The sequence below is a fragment of the Panthera onca genome, chromosome D2 (assembly GCF_046562875.1).
Source record: "Panthera onca isolate mPanOnc1 chromosome D2, mPanOnc1 haplotype 2, whole genome shotgun sequence".
Classification (NCBI taxonomy): domain Eukaryota; kingdom Metazoa; phylum Chordata; class Mammalia; order Carnivora; family Felidae; genus Panthera; species Panthera onca.
In genome coordinates this window covers 30,605,867-30,629,165 of record NC_138349.1, presented here as the reverse complement: position 1 = coordinate 30,629,165, position 23,299 = coordinate 30,605,867, and the positions used below count along the sequence as shown (strand labels likewise).

General features: G+C 55.7%; 1 protein-coding gene across 3 annotated transcripts; it reads right to left on the bottom strand.

Moving 5' to 3' along the window:
• Positions 1-1,145: 1,145 nt before the first annotated feature.
• On the bottom strand, positions 1,146-20,975 carry LOXL4 (lysyl oxidase like 4). 3 transcript variants are annotated; one of them, XM_060641815.3, is made up of 15 exons: positions 20,459-20,975; positions 15,650-15,964; positions 14,932-15,110; positions 13,846-14,051; positions 12,429-12,467; positions 12,065-12,284; positions 11,012-11,198; positions 10,684-10,838; positions 9,804-9,971; positions 8,585-8,747; positions 6,097-6,340; positions 4,898-5,013; positions 4,080-4,216; positions 3,601-3,712; positions 1,146-1,274 (listed from the first exon to the last, which is right to left on the bottom strand). In XM_060641815.3, exons 2-15 carry the CDS (start codon positions 15,927-15,929, stop codon positions 1,204-1,206), a joined length of 2,277 nt encoding a protein of 758 aa, XP_060497798.1. In that variant the 5' UTR covers positions 15,930-15,964; positions 20,459-20,975; the 3' UTR covers positions 1,146-1,203. The 3 variants fall into 3 exon arrangements, with proteins under 3 accessions (XP_060497798.1, XP_060497799.1, XP_060497800.1); XM_060641816.3 differs by having other exon boundaries at positions 11,012-11,195; XM_060641817.3 differs by lacking the exon at positions 15,650-15,964.
• Positions 20,976-23,299: the final 2,324 nt, after the last annotated feature.

The window sequence follows — 23,299 nt, the reverse complement described above, 5'->3', positions numbered from 1 at the left end:
TTCCAGCCCACGTTTCAGCCCTGAGCCTGGGGAGAGAATTGGGAAGCAGACTATAGTCTGCTAACATCAAAGGCTGATATCAGAGAAGTGTGGTGGGACTGTTGTGAGTAGTATGTGTGCCCCACATGTACTAGTTACCAGCTCAGCAAGAGTGGAAAAGGTTAGATTTCATGGGCTGGGGACCCCAAAGAGTTATATAGCCAGTCTTGTCTTTGTAGCTGTCCATACTGAGCAACCTTTATTGGCACTAGGGCATCAGACCTGTAAGGATCATCTCTTAACGTGTATCTAACTTATTCCATGCAAAGTTCACTCCAGAAACTTGGTTGAGACCTGAAGTTGAGGCAAGTCCTGAGATGCACAGTGATCTTGAGGGAGATTGGATTGCCTGCCAGGTGTATGGCATATTTTCTCCTTGGCAGAGGCCCTGGCAGGGGCCGGGGTCCATGTTATCGCAGCAGCCTTTCTGCTTGGACTTCTCTTGCTGCTCTGTAGGAAGACCCTATCTGGCCACTTCTGCAAGTCCTGCCCCTTCTCAAGCACTCAGTAATTGGTGGTGTTGGCCCATCAGGAGATAAGGGGATGCCTGAGGCCTAAGCTTCCAGGATATTAGAAACACCCATATGTGCAGTAGGATAAAGCTAAAGGCACTAGAGCAGACTCTTAGAATGACAGGTGAGTTCTAAATGAGCGCAGATCAAACAAGGGATTCAATTCATCAACTTCTCTGCCAGTTGTGACTTTGACACAAGTTGTGTTGCTTTGAGCTTCTCGCAGAGCTAATCCTGCCTCCTGTGTATTTCTGTCCTTCGTCTTCTACTCCAAGACTTTTGCAAAGCACCGTTTAAATGGGGGGTTGGGTCACAGCCCATCTCTAAGGAACTGATTGCTCCTGAGCCAAGAACACTGGGGCAAGATCCGGGAAAGATGGGGTCTCCTTGTGGAAGAGCAGCTCATCTGAACAAAGCCTAGAGGCCACAGACCGTAGACCAAAGGCCTTTACGGGACAGGCCCAGAGTCATCCTGAGGGAGCAGTACCATTTTCGTTTGATGATCTTGCCATCGAAGGGCTTCCTGAGCAGTTCTTGGTGCCACTTGGCACTGGCCCCTTTCCTTCTGAGTTAGGGCTCTGTGAAGGGCATGGCTCCAATAAGCTGAGGTATCTGGTGTGTGGGCAGCAGCCGGAAGTGTGCAGTGATGGCCTCAAATGAGGTTGTTCCTGAGACGCTGCTCCTGCTCCAGGGAGAGCTCTGCATTAGCTCGGTAAGAATCTCCTGTGGACCAAAGAAGAACAGGTAAGTGGCCAACCCTACCGTGCTCTCATTCCCTCCCTAACAGCTTCACTCACTCACTCACTCACACACACACACACACACACACACACACACACACACATTCTGCCCTGCTCACCCTTTACATTAGGTCACTCATGGGCACAAACACCAATCCATTTTGTAGAAAGAGACCCTGACGTGTAGTTTCATGGACATAAGAAAGGATAGGCTACTGAGTGGAAAGGGTTGTGCTGGTTATTCTTTTTTGCCCGTCCTCCATCCCCAGATTCCTTCTCTACCCTTTTTGTATTTTTTTGTGCTCTACAGAATTGGCCCCTGGAAACTGCCTCACCCTGGCCCCAAGCCTCTGGTCTCTGATTTAGGTCAGTGGGGAGCAAGAGCAGGAGATCAGCAGATGGCAGGTGGGAGAGGCTGGGGTATTTCTTCTCTGTTCTGTGGTGATGGCCTCATCAGCTCCCCCTGACCCCAAGCTCGAGCTTTCTCCTGGCTCCTTCCGGTGCCCCTTCAAGCCAAAAGGTGTTAACAGTTTTCCACTGTTGCTATCCTCTCATTTCCTTAGTCCTATTCACATCTAATGCTTTCGTCCTATTCACACACTATATAAATAGTCCTTTCATGAAATACCTTTGTACTCTTACCTGGTTTGCCCTAGCTTTCTGCAGGGACCCTCACAGTGGCCAGAACAGCACTATTTTTCTTTCCTCCCTCACCGCCTGGACCCCCAGCAGCCTGCTCTCCACTGTGCAGTCTGAGGTTCCAGTTCCGATGTCTCTCACGTCCCTGTCTCCTTTAATGGCAGCAAAATCAACCCAGTCACACAATTTCAAATACTTGGACTATTTCCTCTTACTGTCTTCCATCTGTTGCTAGACTCACCTTTTGAAACATAAATCTGATCTTTTTGCTCCCCTTGACTGAAATTTGTCAGTGGTTCCCAGAAGCCCACAGGATAGTCGTCCTCTTAGCAAGAACCATCATAACCCTGCCCGCAAAGAGCTTTAGCGGGTTTGAAGTATATAGCTCCATTTTAAAACAAAGAAAACGTTTTTGTGGTTGAGATTTTCCTTCAGTCTTACAGCTCTACAGAAAGTGGTGGACTTAGACTTAATTTTTTTTAATGTTTATTCATTTTTGAAAGAGAGCCCAAGCAGGGGTGGGGTGGAGAGAGGGGGGGACACAGAATTTGAAGCAGGCTCCAGGCTCTGAGCTGTCAGCACAGAGCCCGACACGGAGCTTGAACTCACAAACCGTGAGATCATGACCTGAGCCAAAGTTGGGCGCTCAACCGACTGAGCCACCCAGGCGCCCCTTGACTTGGATTTAGATCCCGATGAAGCCTTGTCCCCAAATCCAACGAGGCCAAATCCTATGCTCTTTTCTCCAGTTCTTCCTTTCTTCCCTGACTTCTGCCCCTCCTTTTGAAACCCAGCTCAAATGTCACTTTCTCTGGGAAAACTTGTTCACCCCCAGGTCGTTGCTTTCTCTCCATGTTTGCTCAGCATTGGTTCATACTGATTTGGAGTACTCAGTATTAGGGTTATCCATTTGCATGCCTGCTTACCCTGTTCACCACTGAGCTCCACATTTTACTTCTATTTATTTTCCTAGTTCCTGGCATAGTGTTCAACACAGAAGTGGGTCTTAAATGTTTGCTGACTGAATAAACCAGTCTTGCCCCACCTTACCCCATATGTGCAAAGGTGTGAATGCAAACACCCCATAGCAAATATAGGCATTTCATAACTTGAAGATGGATTGCTACTTTCCTTTACAGACCAGGGGAGCAACCACCTCCTCACTCTGTCCCCCACTGAATCATTGCGTCTTCCTCTGTCCAATTCTACCAAAGTTGCAAGTGTGCTGAGCCCTATTCCCTGTGGCCTATGCTGTGCTCACAGCTGGGGACAGCAACCCAGCTGGCGGACTTCCACTTTTGCCCGTGAGGCATTCAGCTTAAGGTGGGGACAGCTAAGAAAGACCATGTGAATGGGGGAGTGAACAATAACGGGCCTGGCAAAGAGAAATCTTGACTTGAAGTAAGAGAAAAGACCCCCGGATAGATGGGGGACGGAGTTTATAATCCACACCACCTTAAGGACAAAGAGGGACACAGAAGTAGTTACTGGGTGAGGCTGCCGGTGGGACCAGCTGGATCTAGAAATTTACCTGGGAAGATGTCAAAGGAAACTCCTCTCTATTCCATCCCTGACCTTCTGCATGCCCAGTCCAGTCACACACAGACATGCATGCAGCCTCCCCTGGCTCCGAGCCCACAGATGCTGGCCCCACACAGGCTTGCACTTACCTGTGTGGCAGTTGTGCAGCCAGACCCGGTGCCCGTCATACTTGCAGCGGCACCGCATCATGTTGTTAGAGAAATCAGACTCTGCCACCTCGTATTTGGGGTTCACAACCACCTGGAGTGAGAGAGGGGGACAGTTGAAAGCAGGTGATGTGGCTTCTGAAGCTGGGAGGCTGGAATAATCCTTTATATTTCCTGTCATCTCACAAAGGGTATTTCTGTTCTTCACTTCATTCGTCCTTACAGTCACCCAGAAGGCCGGCACTCTTGTTCCTATTTGACATTGTCCATTAAATCAAGACTCAAACCTAGGATCCTCTGGATCCTCATTCAGTGTTCTTTCCCCATAGCAGAGCTCCTTCAAGTGCCAGGCCTGTCGGAGACCCTATTTGTGAGACTCTCTTCCTTCATTTGACCTCAGGAAACTTCTGGAATATGTGCAGGAAATGGAGTTCCTGTGGGGAATCCCCAAACCCCCTTACCTGGAAGATATAATTCCCAGGGCCCACATCTGTGATGTCCACCCACTGGCAATCAATGTCATGCCGGTAGGTGTCCCAGCAGCCGACAGTCACTCCCTGCTCCCCAAAGTTGGCACACGCATAGCGCTTCTGCAGTCCTGTGGGGAATGGCGCTGACGGTTAGTGAGGCAGTGATAGGTGCTCAGGACCAAGCATTCTGCTCAAGTTACTGTTTAATCCTCACGACATTCGTACCATTCAAGTGCAATCAGATTAGGGACCTGCGATTCCGTTACATAACTTGCATGACTATCAGAGCCAGATTTCCTACTAACCATGAACCCAGCTCTAGCAAACCTCCATCCATGGCAGATTATTTCTTTGGATGCTCTAGTGGAAATTCCTGTTGGCCCAGGAAATACGGTTGGAAGGTTCCAGCCCTACATGCTAAGGATACATCGTCCAACCCTTTGAAGAGCCAGTGTTTGCCATGCTGTCCTTAAGGGCTGGGAACTGTGGGTATGCAAGTAGGAATCTGACGATCTGTGCCCTCAAAGAACTTAGCCCAAGTGAAATAGCCCTGCAACTACTATCCAAAATAGTGTTAAGTATTTAGAAGCGGTACGAAGTGCGTCGGGAATGCAGAGGCAGTGGACCTTCCACCTAAGATGTCAGAAGGTAAGAAACCGATCTTTCTGAATTGCCTGGAGTGCTGACTGTTGCCAGGCCAGAGTCTCCAGGTGTCTGAGGTGGCTTCATCTGAGGGCAGAAGGGAGCCTCACCCTGAAGGGGCTGAGGAGTAGAACACAAGGAGGAGATGCTGACAGGAAACCATATACCTGTGGGGCAATTTGTGTCCTCCAGGCAGAAGCTGGCCTTGTGCCCCTCAGCCACCTTGGAGCCATTGAGAGTGAGTAGGTCATAGTGGGTGAAGACCTCAATGCTGTGGTAGTGCCTGCGGAAGGGAAAGAGCTGTGAGCTTGAGAACAAGAGGAGAGGGTCCTCTCTGGAGGAGCTGGCAGGTCAGTGCCCTTCTCCCTTTCCAACCCAAGATTAGTGGGACCCAGGGTCTACTTTCCCGTCATCCCCGCCAGGCAGCAAGGCACAGCTGCCCCCACCCTCTAGGGCGTTAACCCAGGTGAGGAGGGTAAGTGCTGCCCTGGTAGCCTCCGGGAGGCTGGTGCCTGGCTACCAGGCCTGATCGGAGGCGGCAGGAAGGGACACTTCGAGGGACCAGCCTAGGAGCCCAGCCGCTGAGGAGCGGGGCTCACTCTCCTCCCTGTGAGCCTGCGACCAAATTGCTACCATTGTTTCCAATCCAGTTCTAATGACAACTGTGTTCATGCTGCAGGGAAAGGTGCTCATTATCTCAGCAAGGCCAAGTCCCAAAGTCGCTGCCCCTTCCACTCAGCTTTCCCCACCCTGCTGTGTCCTGAACAAGAAAATACCATTTTTCCATTCTGCCTTTGTTACAGGCATCGTCTGTCCTGTGTGGGCTGGAGACTCCTGACAGGAAAGAATGCCCATTGTCTCCTTTTAGTAGTGTTCACACTTTTCTTTGGGGGCCTTGCTCTGCTGTGGCAGAAACCAGCAAACTTTTTCTGCAGAGCTAGCATCCTGGATGGGATGTCTATTTTGGGTCTCCAGGTTTCTAGGAGTGCCCACCTTATGTGGTTTTCAAAGACAAGGCCCAAAGTCCAATGTAGAGAAATTGTCCAATATTCCAACAGAGACCAGCTCAGCTGGCAATGATTGCTCCCCTGGCCGTTCCTGGGGAAACGCACCCTTTGAGCGCCATCAACTGGGGTACATCCAGGACAGGCAAGGGAGTGACTGGCTGGCAGGGCCGGTAGATGCTCCTGGGGCTCCCTAGTGGCTCCTGGAGGCAAAGCCAGTAAGGTGTCTAGGAAGGAAGGCTCTTAACCCAGAGTGCACACCCCTCCGGGAAAGTGAGTGGGGTCAGGGAAAGACCAGACTGGTTTGGTTCCTGGACTCTGCTTTTTGTCCCTCCAGAGCCAAGGCAGGAGCAGGCGCTAACCTGTGGCACTGGTGCCAAATCCAGCTGTGGCGGCCTGTCTTGGGACGGAAGTCAGCCCGGCCCAGGTTGTAGATCTGTGAGGAGAAGCGCAAGAGGCGCCGGTGCCCGTAGGGCCAGTCCATGAGGTCGGCAGACTGGGACAGGCAGTTCTCTTCGTGGGCACAGTACAGCTGGCTGAGCGGGCGGTCCTCCAAGTAAGCCGTCTCCTGCACCAGCTGGGCATTCATCACAAGGTCCGGAGCACCTGGGGCCACAGGAGGCACAACGCCGTGCGAAAGGTAGGAAGGCGGCCAATTTGCTCTTGGGCATAGGGAGACAGGCATGCCCCCAAACCAAGCTCTTGGAGGAGCTACCAGAAAAGTGGAGCTCTACCCAGAAGAGTAGGGAGGTTTAGGAGTTAAGACTGGGGAGTTCTAGCAATAGAGGAACGATCTATTGCCTTGGCCTGGGAAGCAGGTACAGTGTCACTGTTAAGCATGATGGCTTTGGAGCCAGGCTGCCTGGGTTCAAATCCTGCTTAATTTCTGACTGCACCATTAAGCAGCTCTGTGACTTGCTTCACCTTTTGTCTCTCATCTTCCTCATCCATGAGAGAGGGATAATAATAACGCCAATCGTGCCAGTACCTGGAACGTGCTTAGGTCATTGTCGGGTAAGCACGCAGTGGATGTAAGCTAGTCTTTCTTTTGTCAGGTGCTTCTCAGCTCCCGGGGGCCTTTGTGTAGCCTGGCTCACAGTCCCTCCTCAGCCCCGCTGCCTCCAGCTTGGCGTCCTCAGCTCAGTCACTCCCTCTGGGTCTCAGTTCCTTCAAGGAACTGGCAGGGAGGGTCGGAAAGGTTCATCTCTGGGCCTGCTCCTGAGCTCTGCCATTCTGATCCATTCTGCTGAAGTTCTAGGCCTGTGCCTCCTCCAGAGCTCCTGTTCTAACAGGATTGCTATCCTGGGTATTCATACCAGGCCATCCCGCGCTCTCTCCTCAGAGGCATCGTGGACATTTCTGGTGCTTCTCTGTGCATAAAAGTCCCCGTTGCTGGAAAGGCTGCTCAGTGCCTCTCCTGTTCCCTTCCTGTCACAGGGGCTCTTACCCACTCCACCCCCCGCCCTTGGAAACCACATGTTCCCTGTACAGAAATGTGGAGAGCTGCAGCTTTTACCATGTAACATCAAGAGAGAAAAGTTGCCCATTCTCAATGCTTGCTCTTGCAAAAGCTGGGTTACAGTTTAGATTTTTGGTAGAGGCATCCCCTGGCGGAGCCTAGGTGCTGAGGCTGGTGAGACGGGGCTGCTGGTTTATTTCAGTGTGTGTGGGGGGGGGGACGGAGGGTGACAGCAGGAACTGGCTGGGTTGCCAGATGATGCCTGTACTGTCACTAAATGCTCCTGAAATTCCTGTGGTGTGTTTTGGAGAAAGCCAGGCTATGCCCACTGACAGACCCTCGTGCTCCTGAGGGAAAGAAGGAGAGCTTTCAGAGAGACTGAGAAGGAGAAAGGGTAAAGGGGAAAAAAGGAGTGAGAAAAACCATGGAGGAGAGATAGGGATGGTCCCACAGGCAGCAGGTTGCCTGTCTGTGCTCAGCTGTTGTGAAGTGTCCAAAGCATTCACCAGGCAGTAGACCAGGGAGGGGGTGCAGGGTTCCCAGGATGGGGACACACTGGGGAGCAGGCCCCCAACGTGCTGTGAGCCTTAGTGCTGGGATGGCCCACTCTGGTGCCACATGATTGAAGGCGAGGGTGCACTGGACAGAGAGGAAGCCCCAGGGCTCACTGACAAAGGTCAAGGCTGTCTTGGCATGCAAGTTTGGCCGGGAAGAAAGTCAAGTAGTTGCACGCGTTGGTGCCAGCTTGAGCCTTTGGACTGGCCACAGTTATCTTGGCATCGGCCTGGTTGGCAGATGTCAAACAGACGCTGCCGCCCTGAGAATCTGGGTGTGGGGGGCGGACCGATGCCTCAGAACGGGCTTGGGCCTGTTGGGCAAACCCCACAGCTCCGGGGGAGGACACACAGCAGAGCCTTAGGCCGTGCACGCTCCTCACAGTTGCATTCCCCGTACAACAGCTTTCAGACTCTTCTTACTACAAGCTGCACCACGAAATACATTTTACGCCGTGGCCCAGCGCACAAACCCCAGCGCACATCCCAGGATGACTGCCCTTACTAAGTGTGACACATTCTCTCGTTTTCTATCCTGTTTCATTTTTTTTTTAACGGTCACGACAGGAAAATTGAAAATCACTGTTGGGTATCCTGGGGTTTTCTCATATTCTCTGTTTTAATCCTCACAATAACTCCACGAGCTGGGCAGGGCAGGGCTGGATCCTCACGTGACAGGGGACTTGGCCACACACAGCCGGTAATGGCAGAGCGGGTGCTCCAAGTCCCGCCCTCCTACCCCCCACCCTTCCAGGGTTGGGGCTGGGACCAGCTCTCCGGCCCTCCCGGAGCATGGGCTCACCAAACAGTCCCACCGGCGCTGTGAATGTTACTCACTGTCTGTGCAGGAAACTCCGGCCGAGAAGCGCCCCGCACCGTGGGAGCAGTGCACCGGCCCGTGCCGCGAGCACTGCTGCAGGGCAAGCTCTGTGCCTGAGCAGCGCACGCCGCTCATCACCACCTCTCCGGCCCCCGGCGTCCCCTGCCAGTACCAGGTGTCCTGAGAAAACAGCCAGCAGCCCCCGGTTGAGGCCGAGGGGTGCTTTGGAAGCCTCTCCTCTGATGCTCGTGCTCTAGAGCCCTGTCGGACCACCCCTGCCCAGCTGTGTCCGGCCTCAGCTCAGAAGTCTTCAGGGATGGGACGCTTCCTGCTACTGTGCGCCCCTCCGAGAGCAGAAGTTTCTTCCGTTGCACTGAGGCAGGAAGATTCTTCCGCCACTGGCCTTGCCCCCACCCTGTTCCACACGGCTGCCCTTAGCTATTGGAGAGGGGGGCCCTGTCCCCTGTCCCACTCAGGTGGCCTGCCCGGTTTCTCCAACTGTGCCTCGTGTCACCCTGGGCGGTCGGCTGTGGGTAGGGTTGGCCCCAGTTCTCTAAGTGAGGAATACCCGGCAGCCCCACCGGCCAGGCGGGCCCAATGGAGGACGAGGTAACATCGCAGCCGCGCCCCGGCCTTGTGATTTTCTTTCCTTGGCGCCTCTCGAATCTCTCTGAATTTACCCCCAGGACGGCCACTAGCCTGGGCCACACCAGCGTGACTTCTTGGCTGGGCTACTGCCATGTTAGGTTTCCTGTATCCATGCTGATCTCCACCCCAACAGTGTACCACACAGCACAGAAGAGATTTTCGAGAAACGTGCACTGCAGACTTCACGGTTTGCCTGCCACCTCCCTCACATATCACACCACTGGCCCTTGATAGCCCCACTCTGGCCCTGGTCCCTGATTTCCCCAATGGGGGCAAGCCTCTGTGGGCCACAGGGTCTCTGTGTGGGCTGTTTATCCCCACCCCACCTTCTCCCGGTAACTTCCAGTCATCTTTTCTACAGACAACATACAAAAGTATGTGTCTGTTGTGTGAATGTTTTCTGGCGACCGCCTTGCTCACTTTACTGACTGTCCCATGAAGCAGGGGCTACGTCTTGTTCTCCACACTGTCCCTGGCGCCCAGCATTCTATCGGCCCCCCAGTTTCACTCAAAAATTCATCACTGAATGAATGCAGGAAGGGTTAGCACTTGTAGCACAGGACGTTGGGAAGCACAACAGGAACCTACCTTGATTGCGTGGCTGGCAAAACCCAGGCCGAGCTGTCGGCAGGCCACCATGGCTTCGCTGAGCCCCCAGTGATCGCTGCACACGGCCCCCCAGCGCTGGACTCCGTTCACCTCTACCTGCACCTCCACCACACCCTCCTCAGGGCTGCGCCCACCGGCCAGACGCACCTGCAAGGGTCACAGGTGTGTGAGGAGTACAGTGGCCTCGGGAGGAGAGGGCTCAGGATAGCCAGGCTGGATCTGCCTGGCCTAGCTCGCTGTGCAGCCCTGGGCACGACACTTCTCTGGGTTCATCTCCTCTGTTCCTTGGGGACGTTTTGCTAGTGTCTGATGTCCCTGCCCACAAGGGACACCTGACTCCAGGTGCCTCACCTGCTCTGGTTTTTGTGCTCCTCTTACCTGCAATTCTACCATTAATGATGGCTTTGCCAATGGCAAAGGGCTTTCATATCTATTGTCCCATTCACAATAACCCTGTGAGATAATTAACCCCAATTTACAGAAGAAAGCCATGATCAGAGACACGAGCGAGCGACTTGTCCACCATCCACGTCTGCAGGGCCCTTGAACTCTGACCTTCCCACGCAGGCTTGCCAGTGCCTCTCCCAGCACTGACAGTCCTGCGGCCCTCTGTCCTAGCCACCTTCGTTCGCAGCCTCACCGGGGGCCTGAGAGGCTGTGGTGGGACAGCGTATCTGCCTCAAGGGTGCCCGCCACCATTGGACATCTCTGAGGGGATGTGGGCCAGGCCAGGGGACTTCGAGGAGAGGGCTTTACAGACTGGCTCTGAGAAAGTGCCCACTGGTCTGATGTATCCTGGGGCTCTCTCTCAGGGCTTCCCATCCCCCCAGCCTGAGGTCATGCCCAAGTCTGAGCTCACCTGATTCTGGAAGCCCATGTTAGGGACGTTGCACCTGACGGCGGCATCATTCTCGTGTTGACAACCATTCTGGGACCCTTCCAGGGAGGGGCAGTCACTGAGGGTCCGCTCATACCCCCGGCAGCGCACCTCACTCAGGTGGATGGGCCCCAGTCCTACAGGGGAGAGGGAGAGGTGCTGTGCAAGGCCCCATCTCTGTAACCCCACACCTGTGGTTTCCCCTCCATAGACAGCGAGACAGACCTTCCTGTCCTGGGCCCTGGACACCAAGCGATCGAGCCACGGCACATCCAAATCCTCCCGCCCCACCCCAGGCCTCCTCACCTACCTTGGCCCAGCTGCGCCCCAAAGAGGGCCTCCCGAGCAGAGCCAAAGCCAAGCTGACGACACACAATGCTGGCGGAGATGAGGTTCCATCCGTGGTCACAGACTGTACCCCACTGGTGGTTCCTGAGCACCTCCACCCGGCCTTCACCCACCTGGGCCCCAGAGCGGAGGCGCACCTTCGGCTCCTGCTGCGAGAAAACTAGCTTCAGGGCAGGCTGAGGAGGGGGCAGCAGGCAGGGGCTGAGCCATGGCGGGGGCCTGGGCCGGGCCCCTTCAAGCTGGGCGAGCCCATGATAGGGAGTTCCAGTCCCACCTCTGACAGCTCAGAGATATTACTTCCAATAAGCCATTTTTCTCAAGTGCTCTTTCTTCATGACAAAGAACCACCACACTGGCGGTAGTAGTAACAAGGGAACCTTAGGAGTTGGGGTTCTTGGGCTTCTCAAGCCTTCCTGATCTCTGGGGCGGGGGGCGGGGGGTGGGGGGTTGTTCCTTCCTTTTGTCCAGCCCTGGCTTCTTCCCTGTTCTTTGGGGCTGAACTAGATCGATGCTTCCCAAAGGGGTGTATGAGATGATTTGAGAGCTGCGCGGGGGCATGGCATTAATTAAGCTGACTCACACAGTGGGGAAGTTACTCCTCCGGTCCCTCCTGTTTCATGGAGGAGGCCATCCCACTGTGGGGCCGCCATGTCTGTAACACCTCACCGGCACTTAGGCGTTGCTTTTTATAACAAAGGGCCAGGCTCAGGTTCAATACCTTAGGGCCTCAAATGGGTGTTAGCTACGATGTAATTACTGTTTTTATGGTTGCCTTCTATTCATGACAAGTGATGTCAGCTTTCCATTTATGGTCGGGTTATAAATGGTTCCTTTTAAATAAATCCCAAGTTTCTACCATGCTGTGTCCTCCTCCCAGTCTGCACCAATGCCTCCTCGGTGGGGGCGGGCCTCCCCTCCCCTCCCCTCCCCTCCCCTCCCCTCCCCTCCCCTCCCCTCTGGCCTGTCCTGGAGAGCCCCTCCCCACCGGCTCCTGCTCAAACCCAGCCCAACCCACCTCTGCCCAGGATTCCTTGCGCCCAGGCTTTGCCTTCGCAGGGCGGAAGCGGGGCCCTGCCACACAGCTGACCACAGCGTGCATGCCACCTGGGCAGGCTGGACGCAGCTTGCCCCGTGCTGGAGCCACCTGCACCTGGCAGTTGGCCATGTGGGGCTCTGTCCCCAGGCAGTTGACCTGGTGGATCCAGAAGGAATTCTTCTGTGTCAGGCTCTTCAGCCTGGAAGACAAGGGAGACTGAGGGTGGGGAGGGGTTGAGGGAGCTCAGGAGTCAGGGAGGCCAAGGCACTGCGGAGGAAAGGGATACGCCCTCCCCCTCATGCCACACCCCTCTGCACCCTCCCCTAAGGATGCTGCTCCTCACCTAGACTTGGGGTCCTTCATCTTCAAATTCCAGATTTTCCTAGGTGGGAGAAAACAGGTGGGGATGGAGTGGGTGCAGGAGACCCCCTGGGCCCTGGCTCCTCAGAGCTGTTCTTGAGTTTGCACTGGAACTCTGTCTGTAAACTTGGCCGCATTATGTCAATGCTGAGCTTCAGCCCTGGCACGGGGTCTCTGCGCAGACACCGATGATCTCCATTTCCCAGGGAGAAAAGCGGGGCCTAGCAAGGTACCTCGGCTAGTCCCCAGTGGGGGTTTCTTCGGCACTGGACCGCCCCTGAGTGGGCAGCCCCCAGCTCACCCTCTCCCCACATGCAGATGAAGGGGAGCCTTGAGGGAGCGCCCTGAGAAAAGGGGAGAGGTCCTGGGGGGCGGGTGCAAGCTGGAGACCTTGGTGGTGGGGGCTGCCCACTCAGAGGCTATAATCAGGGCTGCCCTCCTCCTCATGGGTGCTGGGCCAGTCAGCCAGGCCCAGAGGTGCAATTACCAGGCAGTAGGGAGTCAGGGGCCCTCATCCCAGTCATCCCCAGGGACGGAGCCACGTGCGCCTGGTCTTTGGGAGCAGGCCCAGGTAAGACAGAGACACAGGACAGAGCCACCAAACCAACTGGGGGTGTGCAAGGGGGCGACCACTCGGATGCAGGGTGGGGGCTTTTGCCCTTGACAAGAAACACATCTAGTTTTCACTAGCACAGAGCTGGTACCATTTAGAGGCTGATGCAATCTTGTGACAGTTCTGTCACGTTTTTGACAGAGTATTTTTATGTTTCCTCTCCCAAATGCTGCCCCACCCCATGTCCTGCTCACACGCAAAGCAGTCAAAGCCTGGCTCAGATCAAAGTGGAGGAAATTCCCTGTGGACTGGCTCATCGAGGCCCGGGGGCCCTACAGAGGGCCCACAGCGTGGAGTTGGCAGAGCGGAGACCAGAGCTCAAGCTGTGTATACTTGTGGGCACCACCGTAAGTATCTTCAGTCAAGCCCAGTTTTTAAGCAGGGACACAGGTTTGCGTTCAGTTGTTTTCATCTGGGAAGCTTTCTGTACTACGGTCAATTCTTTTCATACGATTAGCAAGTAGAGTGTTTTTCTGTTCCGAGGTTCTTCCCAGGTTCTTCAAGTTCATTCTCACACTCCCTCTCATTATTCTGAGAGGCCCGGAAGTCCAGCCGGGACTGTTTCCCTCCCAGCCCCACACCCACGGCCATGTCCTGCCACAGACGCCACCCTGCCCAACTCCCTGAACTCTGCAAGGTCCCACATGTCACAGCCATGCGCACGTACTCATACGTGTCTCTCTCACGCACAGACGCACACACATATGCTCACACGTGGGTGCACGCACTCGGCCACTGCCCCACAGCCCCCTGACCCCCTCAGCTCTCCGTCCAACTGTCCTCCTACCTGTAGTAGTGACTGTTGACAGGTGCCTCGCTGGGGAAGCCCAGCATCCCACACACCACCTTGCTGTTGTTCCTGGTCCAGCCCTGGTCACACACCTGCCGCCAGTGTCCCTCGTACCTCACCTCCACTGCTCCTTCGGTCACCAGACTATGCCGCTTGGTGCTGGCGAGAATGGGCTTGAGCCGCACCTCCTCCAGCCGCCGGCCCTGCAGGGTACAGTCACTGTGGGCCCCAGGATTTCTGCGCCCACTGAGCCTGCTACAAGGTCTTCACATGGGAGAGCCGGGGCTCAGAGCACTTAGAGATCACTCCATCCAGGCTCTCAATGGACAGACCAGGAAACAGAGACCCAGAGATGAGGTCATCTGTCGAAGCCACATAGTGAGCACAAGAGAACCTTGGTTTATCTACGGTCCTCTCCTCAACTCCAGAGAGAACCAGGCAGGTCTGTGCTCCCCCTGGGATCAGGGTCAGGCCCCTTGGAGTTTGGGAGGCTTCCACTGGGCACAGAGGGGCCTTCTCTGTGTTACCCTGGGGAGAGCTGAGGATGGGCATGGACCAGCTGTTTGAGACTCCCAGCAGGATCTTTGGCCCATGGGACCCCCGCCCTGGCCCTGGGGTGACTCAGACCATAGGGACCACCCCACCCTGGCCTGCTGCATTTGTGGGCCAGGGCCAGCTGTCCTTAGACTGGGGCTGCCTGGCAGTGGAGGGTAGGAGCCAGGACCTGCCCTGCCTGCTCCTGTTGTTTGGCTTGAGCTGTTTTTAGCTCGAGGTTGTTTGTGCCGGGAAGAGGCAGCAATTGTGGCCGGGCCTTGTGGGTGAGGCAGCCCCTCACCCCTGCTGCCTCCCTTGTGGGGAGTAGCTTCAGCGATCCCCAATAGGCCCAGCCTGAACCCCCAGCCTGCCCTGCTGTAAGCTGGGCCCTCTGTCTATGCACCTGTTCTGGGCCACCAACATGATGTGGGGTTCCAGGGACGCTTGTCAGCCCACTCTGCTGCTTTTCCCTTCCCTCTTCCTACAGGTTCATCACCCATCCCGTGACCCAACACTTGGCTCCGGCCAGGGCCTGAACAGCCTCCTCACCTGGGGTCCAAGGGCATTGGAGACCCTCTCAGAAAGATAGCCACGCTGGCGCTGGGGGTGACACACCACCCCAATGTCCTCCGAGTGACTGCAGTCACTGACACCCCAGCCGTTGGACATGCACTGGTCCAGGGAGCTCTCTGTGCCCATACAGCGCACATTGTCCAGCCAGATGGGTCCTGTGGGCAGGAGACAGGTGATGCTTAGGGACAGAGAAGCAAGTCACAGGTTGTGCCTCCTTCATAGGACCCCACAGTTATCAACTGTCTTCTTCCAGAGCCTGAGTAGAAGTGGGGAAGAGGAGTTGGTTCTCCTGGGATCTTGGTATCTACAGCCCTACTTGCTGCCTCCTTTTGGCAGCAGGTCCTATAGAATCTGTTTTTGGAAAATGCCAGGTAGGTTTAGTGATTAGATCTATCCACCCATTCATCCATCCATTTGTTCACTCAACATTTGCTGAGCACCTACTGTGTGCCAATCACTCTGTAAGAATGGAGTAGGGTGGTGGTGGTGGTGACCTCACTGTAGGTGAGAGCGGGAGGGTCGGAGCAAGGGTCTCGTGCAGCCAGGGCACTCAGGAAATACCTCATGGACGAGGTCATTTGAGCTGGGTATTAAAGGATGGGTAGGAGTCTGTTGAAGCCTCAGGATGCTCAGCCTTTGAGAGAAACCCACTATCATCTCCTTGTCTTCCTGCTGGGCAGCACCAGGCACTCACCCTCCCCTTGGCCATACTTGGCACTGTGGGCCCAGGTCAAGGCTGTTTCAAAGCCCAGTTGGCGGCAGGCCACCGTGGCCTCCTGGAGAGCGAAGTCATCGTCACACACAGTGCCCCACTGGCCCTGGTACAGCACCTCCAGGCGGCCCTCCTCTGGCCTGCTCCCTGGGCCCACCAGCCGTAGCTTCGTGGTGCCCAGTGACTGTAGCCTGCAAGGAGGGGCCTGGAGCAGGAGCAGGAGCAGCATGAGCAGGGAGAGGGCAGCTGGTAGGGACCACATCGTGGTGACTTCAAGGGCAGCTGGGGCCAAGGCACCTGAGGAATGAGTAAACGTGACAGTGATCACCACCTCTACCCCTGACAGTGATCACCACCTCTACCCCTGACCTAGGCCTCTTCTGCTGGCTGTCAGGGACAAAAGATGGCAGGGCCCCTCCAAGTGTGTGTGCGCATATGTACATGTGTGTGTTGTGGCATCGGTGGAGTCTGGGCTCTGAGATTAGGCAACTTGGTCTAAACCCACTGTTCACTGTCCATGTGACCTTGAGGAAGTTTAACCTTACTGAGTCTCAATTTCCTCATCTGTAAAGTGGGGATAATAATCCTTGTCTCAGTGTTGAGAGTGTTAAACACTGTAGGTGAAGTGCTTAGCACAAACCTACCACACAGCACTCAGTAACTAGCTGTTCTCGATACAGTCCTATATGTTGGTAGAAGGGGTGGCCTACCCTTTGAGTCATAGGGGAGTCCCCAGGGTGCCCTCAGGTCCAGAATAGCTACCCCAGGGGCACGACTCTTGCACCCTGGCCACCCTCACCATGGAAGGCACATGGAATGCTAGAGGGGAAACAGTCATTTGAGGGGGATCCAGGCCTCTACCACTCATTTGCTGTATGGCTTGAGCAGGTGTCTCAAATTCTCCAGGTCCTAATTCCTTATTACTAAAGTGACAAAACTAAGCCAAAAATTGTCTAATACTTCCTCTAGCTAAGATAGTATATGATATCCTCAATCTCTGGGTCCATCTAGACACGTGATTCACTGATTCAACAAACATTTTTGGAATACTTGCCTCAGGCCAATTATTAGGCCAGATGCCAGGACACAGAAGAGAAGACCTCAAACACTTACCCCCTGCTCTCATGAAGCTCAGAGAAGGGGAAGCAGGGAAGGCTCTCAGAGAGGGGATACTTAATCAGGGCCTTGTTGGCTGAATAAGAGTTCTCCCTCTGTGGGGAAAGGGGTATTGCAGGTAGACAGAAGAGGGGGTAAAAGAGGAAAGAGGGCAAGAGCAGAAAGCGTCCTCTCTTTCCCCAGTACTGTAGTATTGGAGGCCTGGAGGGGGCAAGAGTGGAGGCACAGGCTGGGGCCAGATAAGCAAGGGCCTTGGGCACCATGAGAGGGTTGCTCTTCATTCTGTAGGAAGTGAAGGGCCACAGGAGGGTTTGAGGCAGTGAGCACACACCAGAGACAGGGTTCCTGTAGTCATGTCAGGTGCTCTTTGGATCCCTAGAGGGGGCTGAGGTTAAGGGCTGGCCTTCTCCCCCTCATACATTAGCAGCCTGGGTCCCGGGAACAGGGTAGAGGAGGAGCAAAGGGGAAAGCGTAGAGCTGGTTAGGGCTGCCAGAGTGTCCACAGCCACCAGTGCTGAGGCTCCTCCACCGCCAGGCTCTGCAGCTGGTGAGGGGTTGAGGCTGGCCTGGAACAGGGTGGAGAATGTTGGGTCCTTGACTCCCTGTTCAGTGCTTGAGTCTTGGGAGAGCTCGTTCTGGGGAGACCCCCTCTTCCACGGCCACCGCTGCCACTAGGAGACCGCATAGCCGGTCAGTCTCAGCAGGGAGGGCCTCACAGGGCCCGCGCCACTCCTGTCCCCACAGACTGGTAGTCTGGCTGGGAGTCAGTCCTTGCTCCTTCCTGCACACAACCCCTCCCCCTTCAGCCACTGATCCTCCTGCTTTGGTGAGCCCAGAGCTGGGTGGAGGGGGCTCCTAGGAGTGTACTAGATGGGCTCAGGAAGGATGCTCCGTGGGGACGGTGCCCCCAGTGCCCAGATAAGTGCCAGCTATGTATGTAGGTGACACCAGGAAATATCACGGCCGCATGGATGACACTGCACAGCGTGTACACGTACAGACCAGGAGTCAGACCACCTGGGTTCACATTCCACTTCCAACAATTAGTTTCTGGGTCGTCTCGGGCAAGTGATTTAATTTCTCAGTGCCACAGTTTTGCTTCTGTAAAATGGGGATCGTAAATAGCACCTACCTGGTGGGATTCTTGTACAGATTAAATGAATGATGAATACATGTTAAACCCTCAGAAGAGAAGCTCTCCATTGACAGGTAACTATTATCAACAGTAACTGTAACAGCCACTATAGAACCATTGGTCTGGCTTGGTCGCAGCCCCTCTTGGATAAAGGAATGGAGGCTACGCCCTAAGTCATCAGCAAGTCCCCCGTACCCTTCTTTGTGACATTCTCCAGATGTGCCCCTTTTCCCTTGGAGCCCAGGTTCTCCTTGCTCCCCTCCCTGGGGCGGGGTATTATCTCCTCTCCATCCTCACCACTAAGTCTCTTCCCACCAGGATCCCTCCTGCACTTCCTTTCCAGACTTAAACACTGTTTTCTTCATGTGACTCCCCACTCTGGGGCCTGTGGGGCTCCTGACCCACTGTCACCATGAGCAGCCTGCTCTCTGCTTCTTGGGGTGTGCCATTGCCTCCTCTGAGCACCCCTAAGGAGGAGGTGGACAGCTAGGGACTGAGCCAAACCCAAGTCACTGTGGGTGGGGACCTTCCACAGATGGTGAGAGGGTGAGAAGGACTGAGTTCAGGGCCCTCCAGCTGTTAGGACCCACTGGGGCGGACCTGAGAGATGACCCCGCCCCCTGCCCTTGCCCCCATCCCCTGGGAGCCCTCGCTCTGCCACCAAATGGCTATGTGACTTGAGTTAGGGGCTTCCCTCTCTCTGGGACTCAGATGCAACACCTATAAAATGAGGGTGTAGCACCAGGGGTCCTGCTAGTGATGGGCCAATGGGTGGGCCAGGCAGGTCTGCTGTGTGGCTTGTGGCTGATGTCCCACAGCACCGTGGAGAGCTTACTGGAGGCTGAGCATAGTCCAGGGCCGGTAGGCTCCCTCCTCACCAAGGGGCCTGCCTGGAGGTGGGGACAGGCTTCTGCTGCAGGACCCAGGGATGGGGGCGGGGCGAGGCTTGCTGCCAGGAGAGCTCCCAGGGGGGGTAGAGGGGGCCGAAGCAGGAACTGAGAGTCCCTCTTCCCAGCCTTCCCGCCACTGCAGGGCCCCCTGTAGTTTCTGCTCACCCCAAACTTGCCTTCTCACCATTCTCCAAACATACGCTTCCATTCTCTGCTTCCACATCCCAAGCCTCTGCTCTCACTGCCCCTTCTATTTGGAATACGCTTCCCTCTGTCCCTGATTGTTCAGTTCCGACACCCAGCTCAAATGCTGCCCCTCCACAGAGCCCTCCCGGGCCCTCACCTTCCTAGCACTCTAGGTGTTTGCTCCCTATCTCCACAGCCAGCCTCCACAGTGTCTCCCCGGAACTCTTCCTCCAGTGCCCAGCACAGGGAACAGGACCAGGCTGGGAAACCTCCGTCAGAGAAGGAAACAGCCTCAAAAGTGGCAGTTCTTTTCGCAAGCGAAGGAGAAGGGCACAGGGTAGGAAGGTGGTGGTAGTGGTGGCAGGCGGTTAATAATAATAATTAATTATTAGAGTACATTTAAAACTATCCATGGAATACTTGTCTCTACTTTATAGATGCGAAGCTGAGGCCCAGAGAAGCTAAATAACTTGCTCAGCTGGGATTCAAACCCAGGAAGCCAGGCTCTAGAAGCCAGGCTCTCAGCCACAAGAGAGATGGACGCCGGAGGAGGAGGGGAAGGAGGAAGGGAGGCAGGGAGATGAATGAAATTCCACCCTGGTGCTGGCTGATTGATGGCCCAGCCGTGGTGTGAGGGCACCGGGGTTGGTGCCAGCACTGAGTGCAACCAAGTGACAGATCCAGGACCTTGCCAGCTTGAAGCGGAGAGGCACCTGCTCCAGGTGCTACCAGGGGACTCTGGCACCTGGCCTGACCTGGCCCCTCTAGGATGGGCTGGAAATGCTCAAGGGTGTTCTGGAGAGAGCATGGGGTGGGTGCTGCCCTCATGGGCACCAGCCTCAGGGTCACTTGAAGCCCTTCTCTCTGGCTTTTGGGGATGGGGTCCCTCCCTGGGATCACTGATTACGGTGACCTGAAGCAGTGCCAGCAAATGGCTCTGAGCTCTACCATCCAGGCACAGGGCGTGTGGCAGTCAAAGCCCTCTGCCCACCCTCATCCTCTGCCTCCCCACCCCCTAGCATAGCCAGCTCTGGTTTATTTAGTTGAAGAGATTTGCTCCACCCTGCCTCTTTGTCCCCCAAGTCACAGGAATGACATGGGAACCCACCTTGCCCCTTCCCCTGCCTCCTTCCTGGGTGAGAGGGCAGAGAAATGGTTACACTCAGCGTGTTCACAAACAAGACACGCAAGCACCCCAGGCCAGGGCGCACCACCCCGGGCGGGCCTTGGGCCAAGCTCCCTAATTTGGTCACTTCCACTGGAAGCAGGTTGGTGAGCTACTAGGGGGCTAGGCCAACTGTCCATGGGACCCCTATCCCTCCTGACCCCTGCCTTCAGGTACCCTCAGAAGCTTGAAGCCCCACAGAGAGACAGAAGTGGGACAGACAGGACGGCAAGAGACAGACCCGGGGCCAGGGGCCAGGCGCAGAGTGGGGGGACAGGCGGGGGGGGGGGGGGGCTCACCAGCTGGAGCACGGACGGTCGGGCTGGGGCTGGGGCCGGACTCCGCGGCCGAGCAGCGCTTACGGGCCTCCCTGGGCGCCCTGGGGCCTTTTTATCCGGCTGCTGCCCGCGGGCGCCCCCCACCCGGCCGCCCGCGGAGGAGGCCCCACAGGCCCCGCCCCCGGGCGGCCCTGTCGACGCGGGAGCCCGGCCCTGTCGGCCCCTTGGCCCTGAGCCCCCCGCCCCCCGCCGGGCCGCGGGCCAACGCGCAGCGGGCGTTCACACGCCTCTGGCCCGGGAAGTCCTGGGGTCATGAAATTGCAGGGGGCAGCGGGGCGGGGGGGGGGGGGGGGGGGGTGGGCCGGGAGGGCTCAACTGTTTCCCCTGGAGGAAGCTGGCGCGCTGCAGCAGGAGAGACTGTGGGAGGATCAGAGTCCCCGCGAGAGACCGGCGGCGCGGCACCAGCGCGCTGCGTTTGCCTGGGGGTGCCTGTGGCCTCGGGAGCCCCAGTCCCAGGCGCAGTTCCCTCCTCTGCCAAGCCGAGTGACATGCCTGCCCCCCAGAATCCCCCCATTTAGTGAGCCGCTGGAGGTGTCAGTGCCCAGAGCACAGTATCCTTCACAAGGGAGTGCCTCACTGTCATAGGGACCACTAGACTCCCTTGGTCGGGGGCGGCTAGCGAGGGAGAGGGGCGCTCAATTCAAGGGAGCTCCGGATGGTGTGGTGTCTGGAGTAACAGGTCCACTCCTTTGCCCTGGTCCCTTTAGATTTATTGAGTATTTCGTGGACACTAGGTCTCTGTTCTGCCCGTTGTAGAGTTGTGAACGCTGAGCCCCAAGAGACACAACCTGCTCCCCCCAGTTATAAACAGTAATTGGGAGAACTTAAATCCTCCTCTACAACTCCTTACAGAGTTGAATGAGGCAAGTCCTGGCCCTTGACAGGCCCATAGCTGGAGGGTAAGTGGTGTGTGTGTGTGTGTGTGTGTGTGTGTGTGTGCGCGCGCGCGCGCGCGCGCGCCCCCCATGGGGAGCAGGGAACTATAGAATAAGACAAAAGTAAAAAAGGCTGAAAGAGGGGAGTTCTATCACCTTAATTGAGCTCCCAGGCACCTGAATCCCAGCCTCTTTCCTCCAAATTCTTTCCCTTAGTCCTGGTCCTTCCCAGTGCCTCAGTGCCACCCATCTATAAAATGGGCAGAGAGTTCCAGCCTCCTAGCTTCCTCCCTAGGTCCAGATCAGTACAGCCTGGTATCCCCCCTTCCCCCAACCTTGTCTGAGTGTCCTTCCAAAGCCTCATTCAGCAGATCTTTATCGATTTTCTCCTCCTTGCTAGATAGGGTGCTGGGGTGCTAGATACTGCTGGGGTGGGAGGGGGCTTCCCCGTCTGGTAGGGGAGGCAGACCTGTAAACAAACACGACCACAAGGCAGAATGTGATAAGGGCTAGGATAGCAAGGTGGACCTTTCTCATCCCTGGGTGACAGCCAGGTCACACTGACCTGGCTGCTAGAGGACTACTGTCCACCCCTGGCCGCCCACATCCCAGATGTCCCCCCAGTGCCCCTGCCCCGCCCCAACAGGGCCCAAAGCATTCCCTGCATGAATCAACAGGAAAGAATGCTCCCAGCTTTGGGTCAGTGGCAGCAGCAGCCCAGCCCCACCCCTGGGGACAATGAGGCAGCTGTGGGCTGGGGTGCCAGGTATGCCTCAGCCCCCTCCTCATGCCCAGCCACCTCTCATGCTGAGCCAGGAACAACACAGAGGGATCGGAAAACGTGGGCTCCACCTGCTGCCAATCACCCGCCCAGGCCTGGCTGCCCAGAACTAAAAATACCCTGGAGGCCCCGTGGCTGGCCGGGGCTAGAGCCCAGGGAGTGAATGGATGTGTTGCCCGGAAGTCCAGTCCGTTGACCTACAAGACTCTGGGCAGAAGCTGAGGCTAAGGAGCAGTAAAAGGAGGAATCTCCCAGGGCGGGGGGGGGGGGGGGGGGTCACTGTTAGGCTCTCTTATTGACAAGTAACAGGCTTGGTCCCAGGCCCAGCCCTATGGCTTACTGGTGGTGGGATTTTCACAGCTGAGTGGCTATCTCCTCTCTCTTAAATTCGATTGCTGTGGGGGTCAAATGGGACAATTCAGTTCATCTCAATAAACTTTGACTTGATGGAGACTGCCTGCTTCCTCCTTCGTGCCTGACTGTACTCACAGCCTCAGCCAGAGCCAAGAACCTCTTGATATACAGGTCTGTGTCTGCCTCAACTCTGGGGGCCCTGGAATTTCTTATATATCTCTAAACCTAGATTCTGTCACATGGCTCAGTGCATAGCAAGCACTCACTATATGCTGGCAGATTGAGTAAGTGGGCCTGCCTCGTGCTGGTCCTTGAGCTAGACCGGGCAGTGTGTGTGTGGGCGGGGGCACAAACAAGCAGATATGATCCCTGTCCTCACGGAATTTGCAGGGTGGGGGGCGGGGAGACAATCAACCAACAGATGAGACATTGTCATCATCAGAGCAACTAACAGGTGCAGAGCAGTTACTCTGTCATCTCACTGAATCCTCTTAAAATCCCTATGGACAACACTTTCATCACCCTCCTTTACAGATGATGAAACTGGGCACAGAGAGGTTAAGTGATTTGGCCAGAACCACACAGTCCTTATCTGCAGAGGGTAGCAAGTGGTAAATTGTAGCAGACATACAGTTAGCTCTGTGCCCTGGGTACCGAGTGGGGAAGTTTGAGGATTGAAGGCTTCATGGAAGAAGTGCCTTGGCTGATTGTGGGTCTGTCTCTATCACTCTGCAAATTCACTAAGTAGAGAGGTAGGAAAGTGGGATAGTCATGAGTAAAGCTTTGGAAGCC

Coding starts and splice junctions, on each gene's coding strand:
- LOXL4 (XM_060641815.3), bottom strand. CDS start 15,929: ATGTGGTCCCTACCAGCTGCCCTCTCCCTGCTCATGCTGCTCCTGCTC. Junction 10,839..11,011: donor TGGGGCGCAGCTGGGCCAAG/GTAGGTGAGGAG, acceptor TCTCCCCTGTAG/GACTGGGGCCCATCCACCTG. Junction 3,713..4,079: donor CTGGGAATTATATCTTCCAG/GTAAGGGGGTTT, acceptor CTCTCACTCCAG/GTGGTTGTGAACCCCAAATA.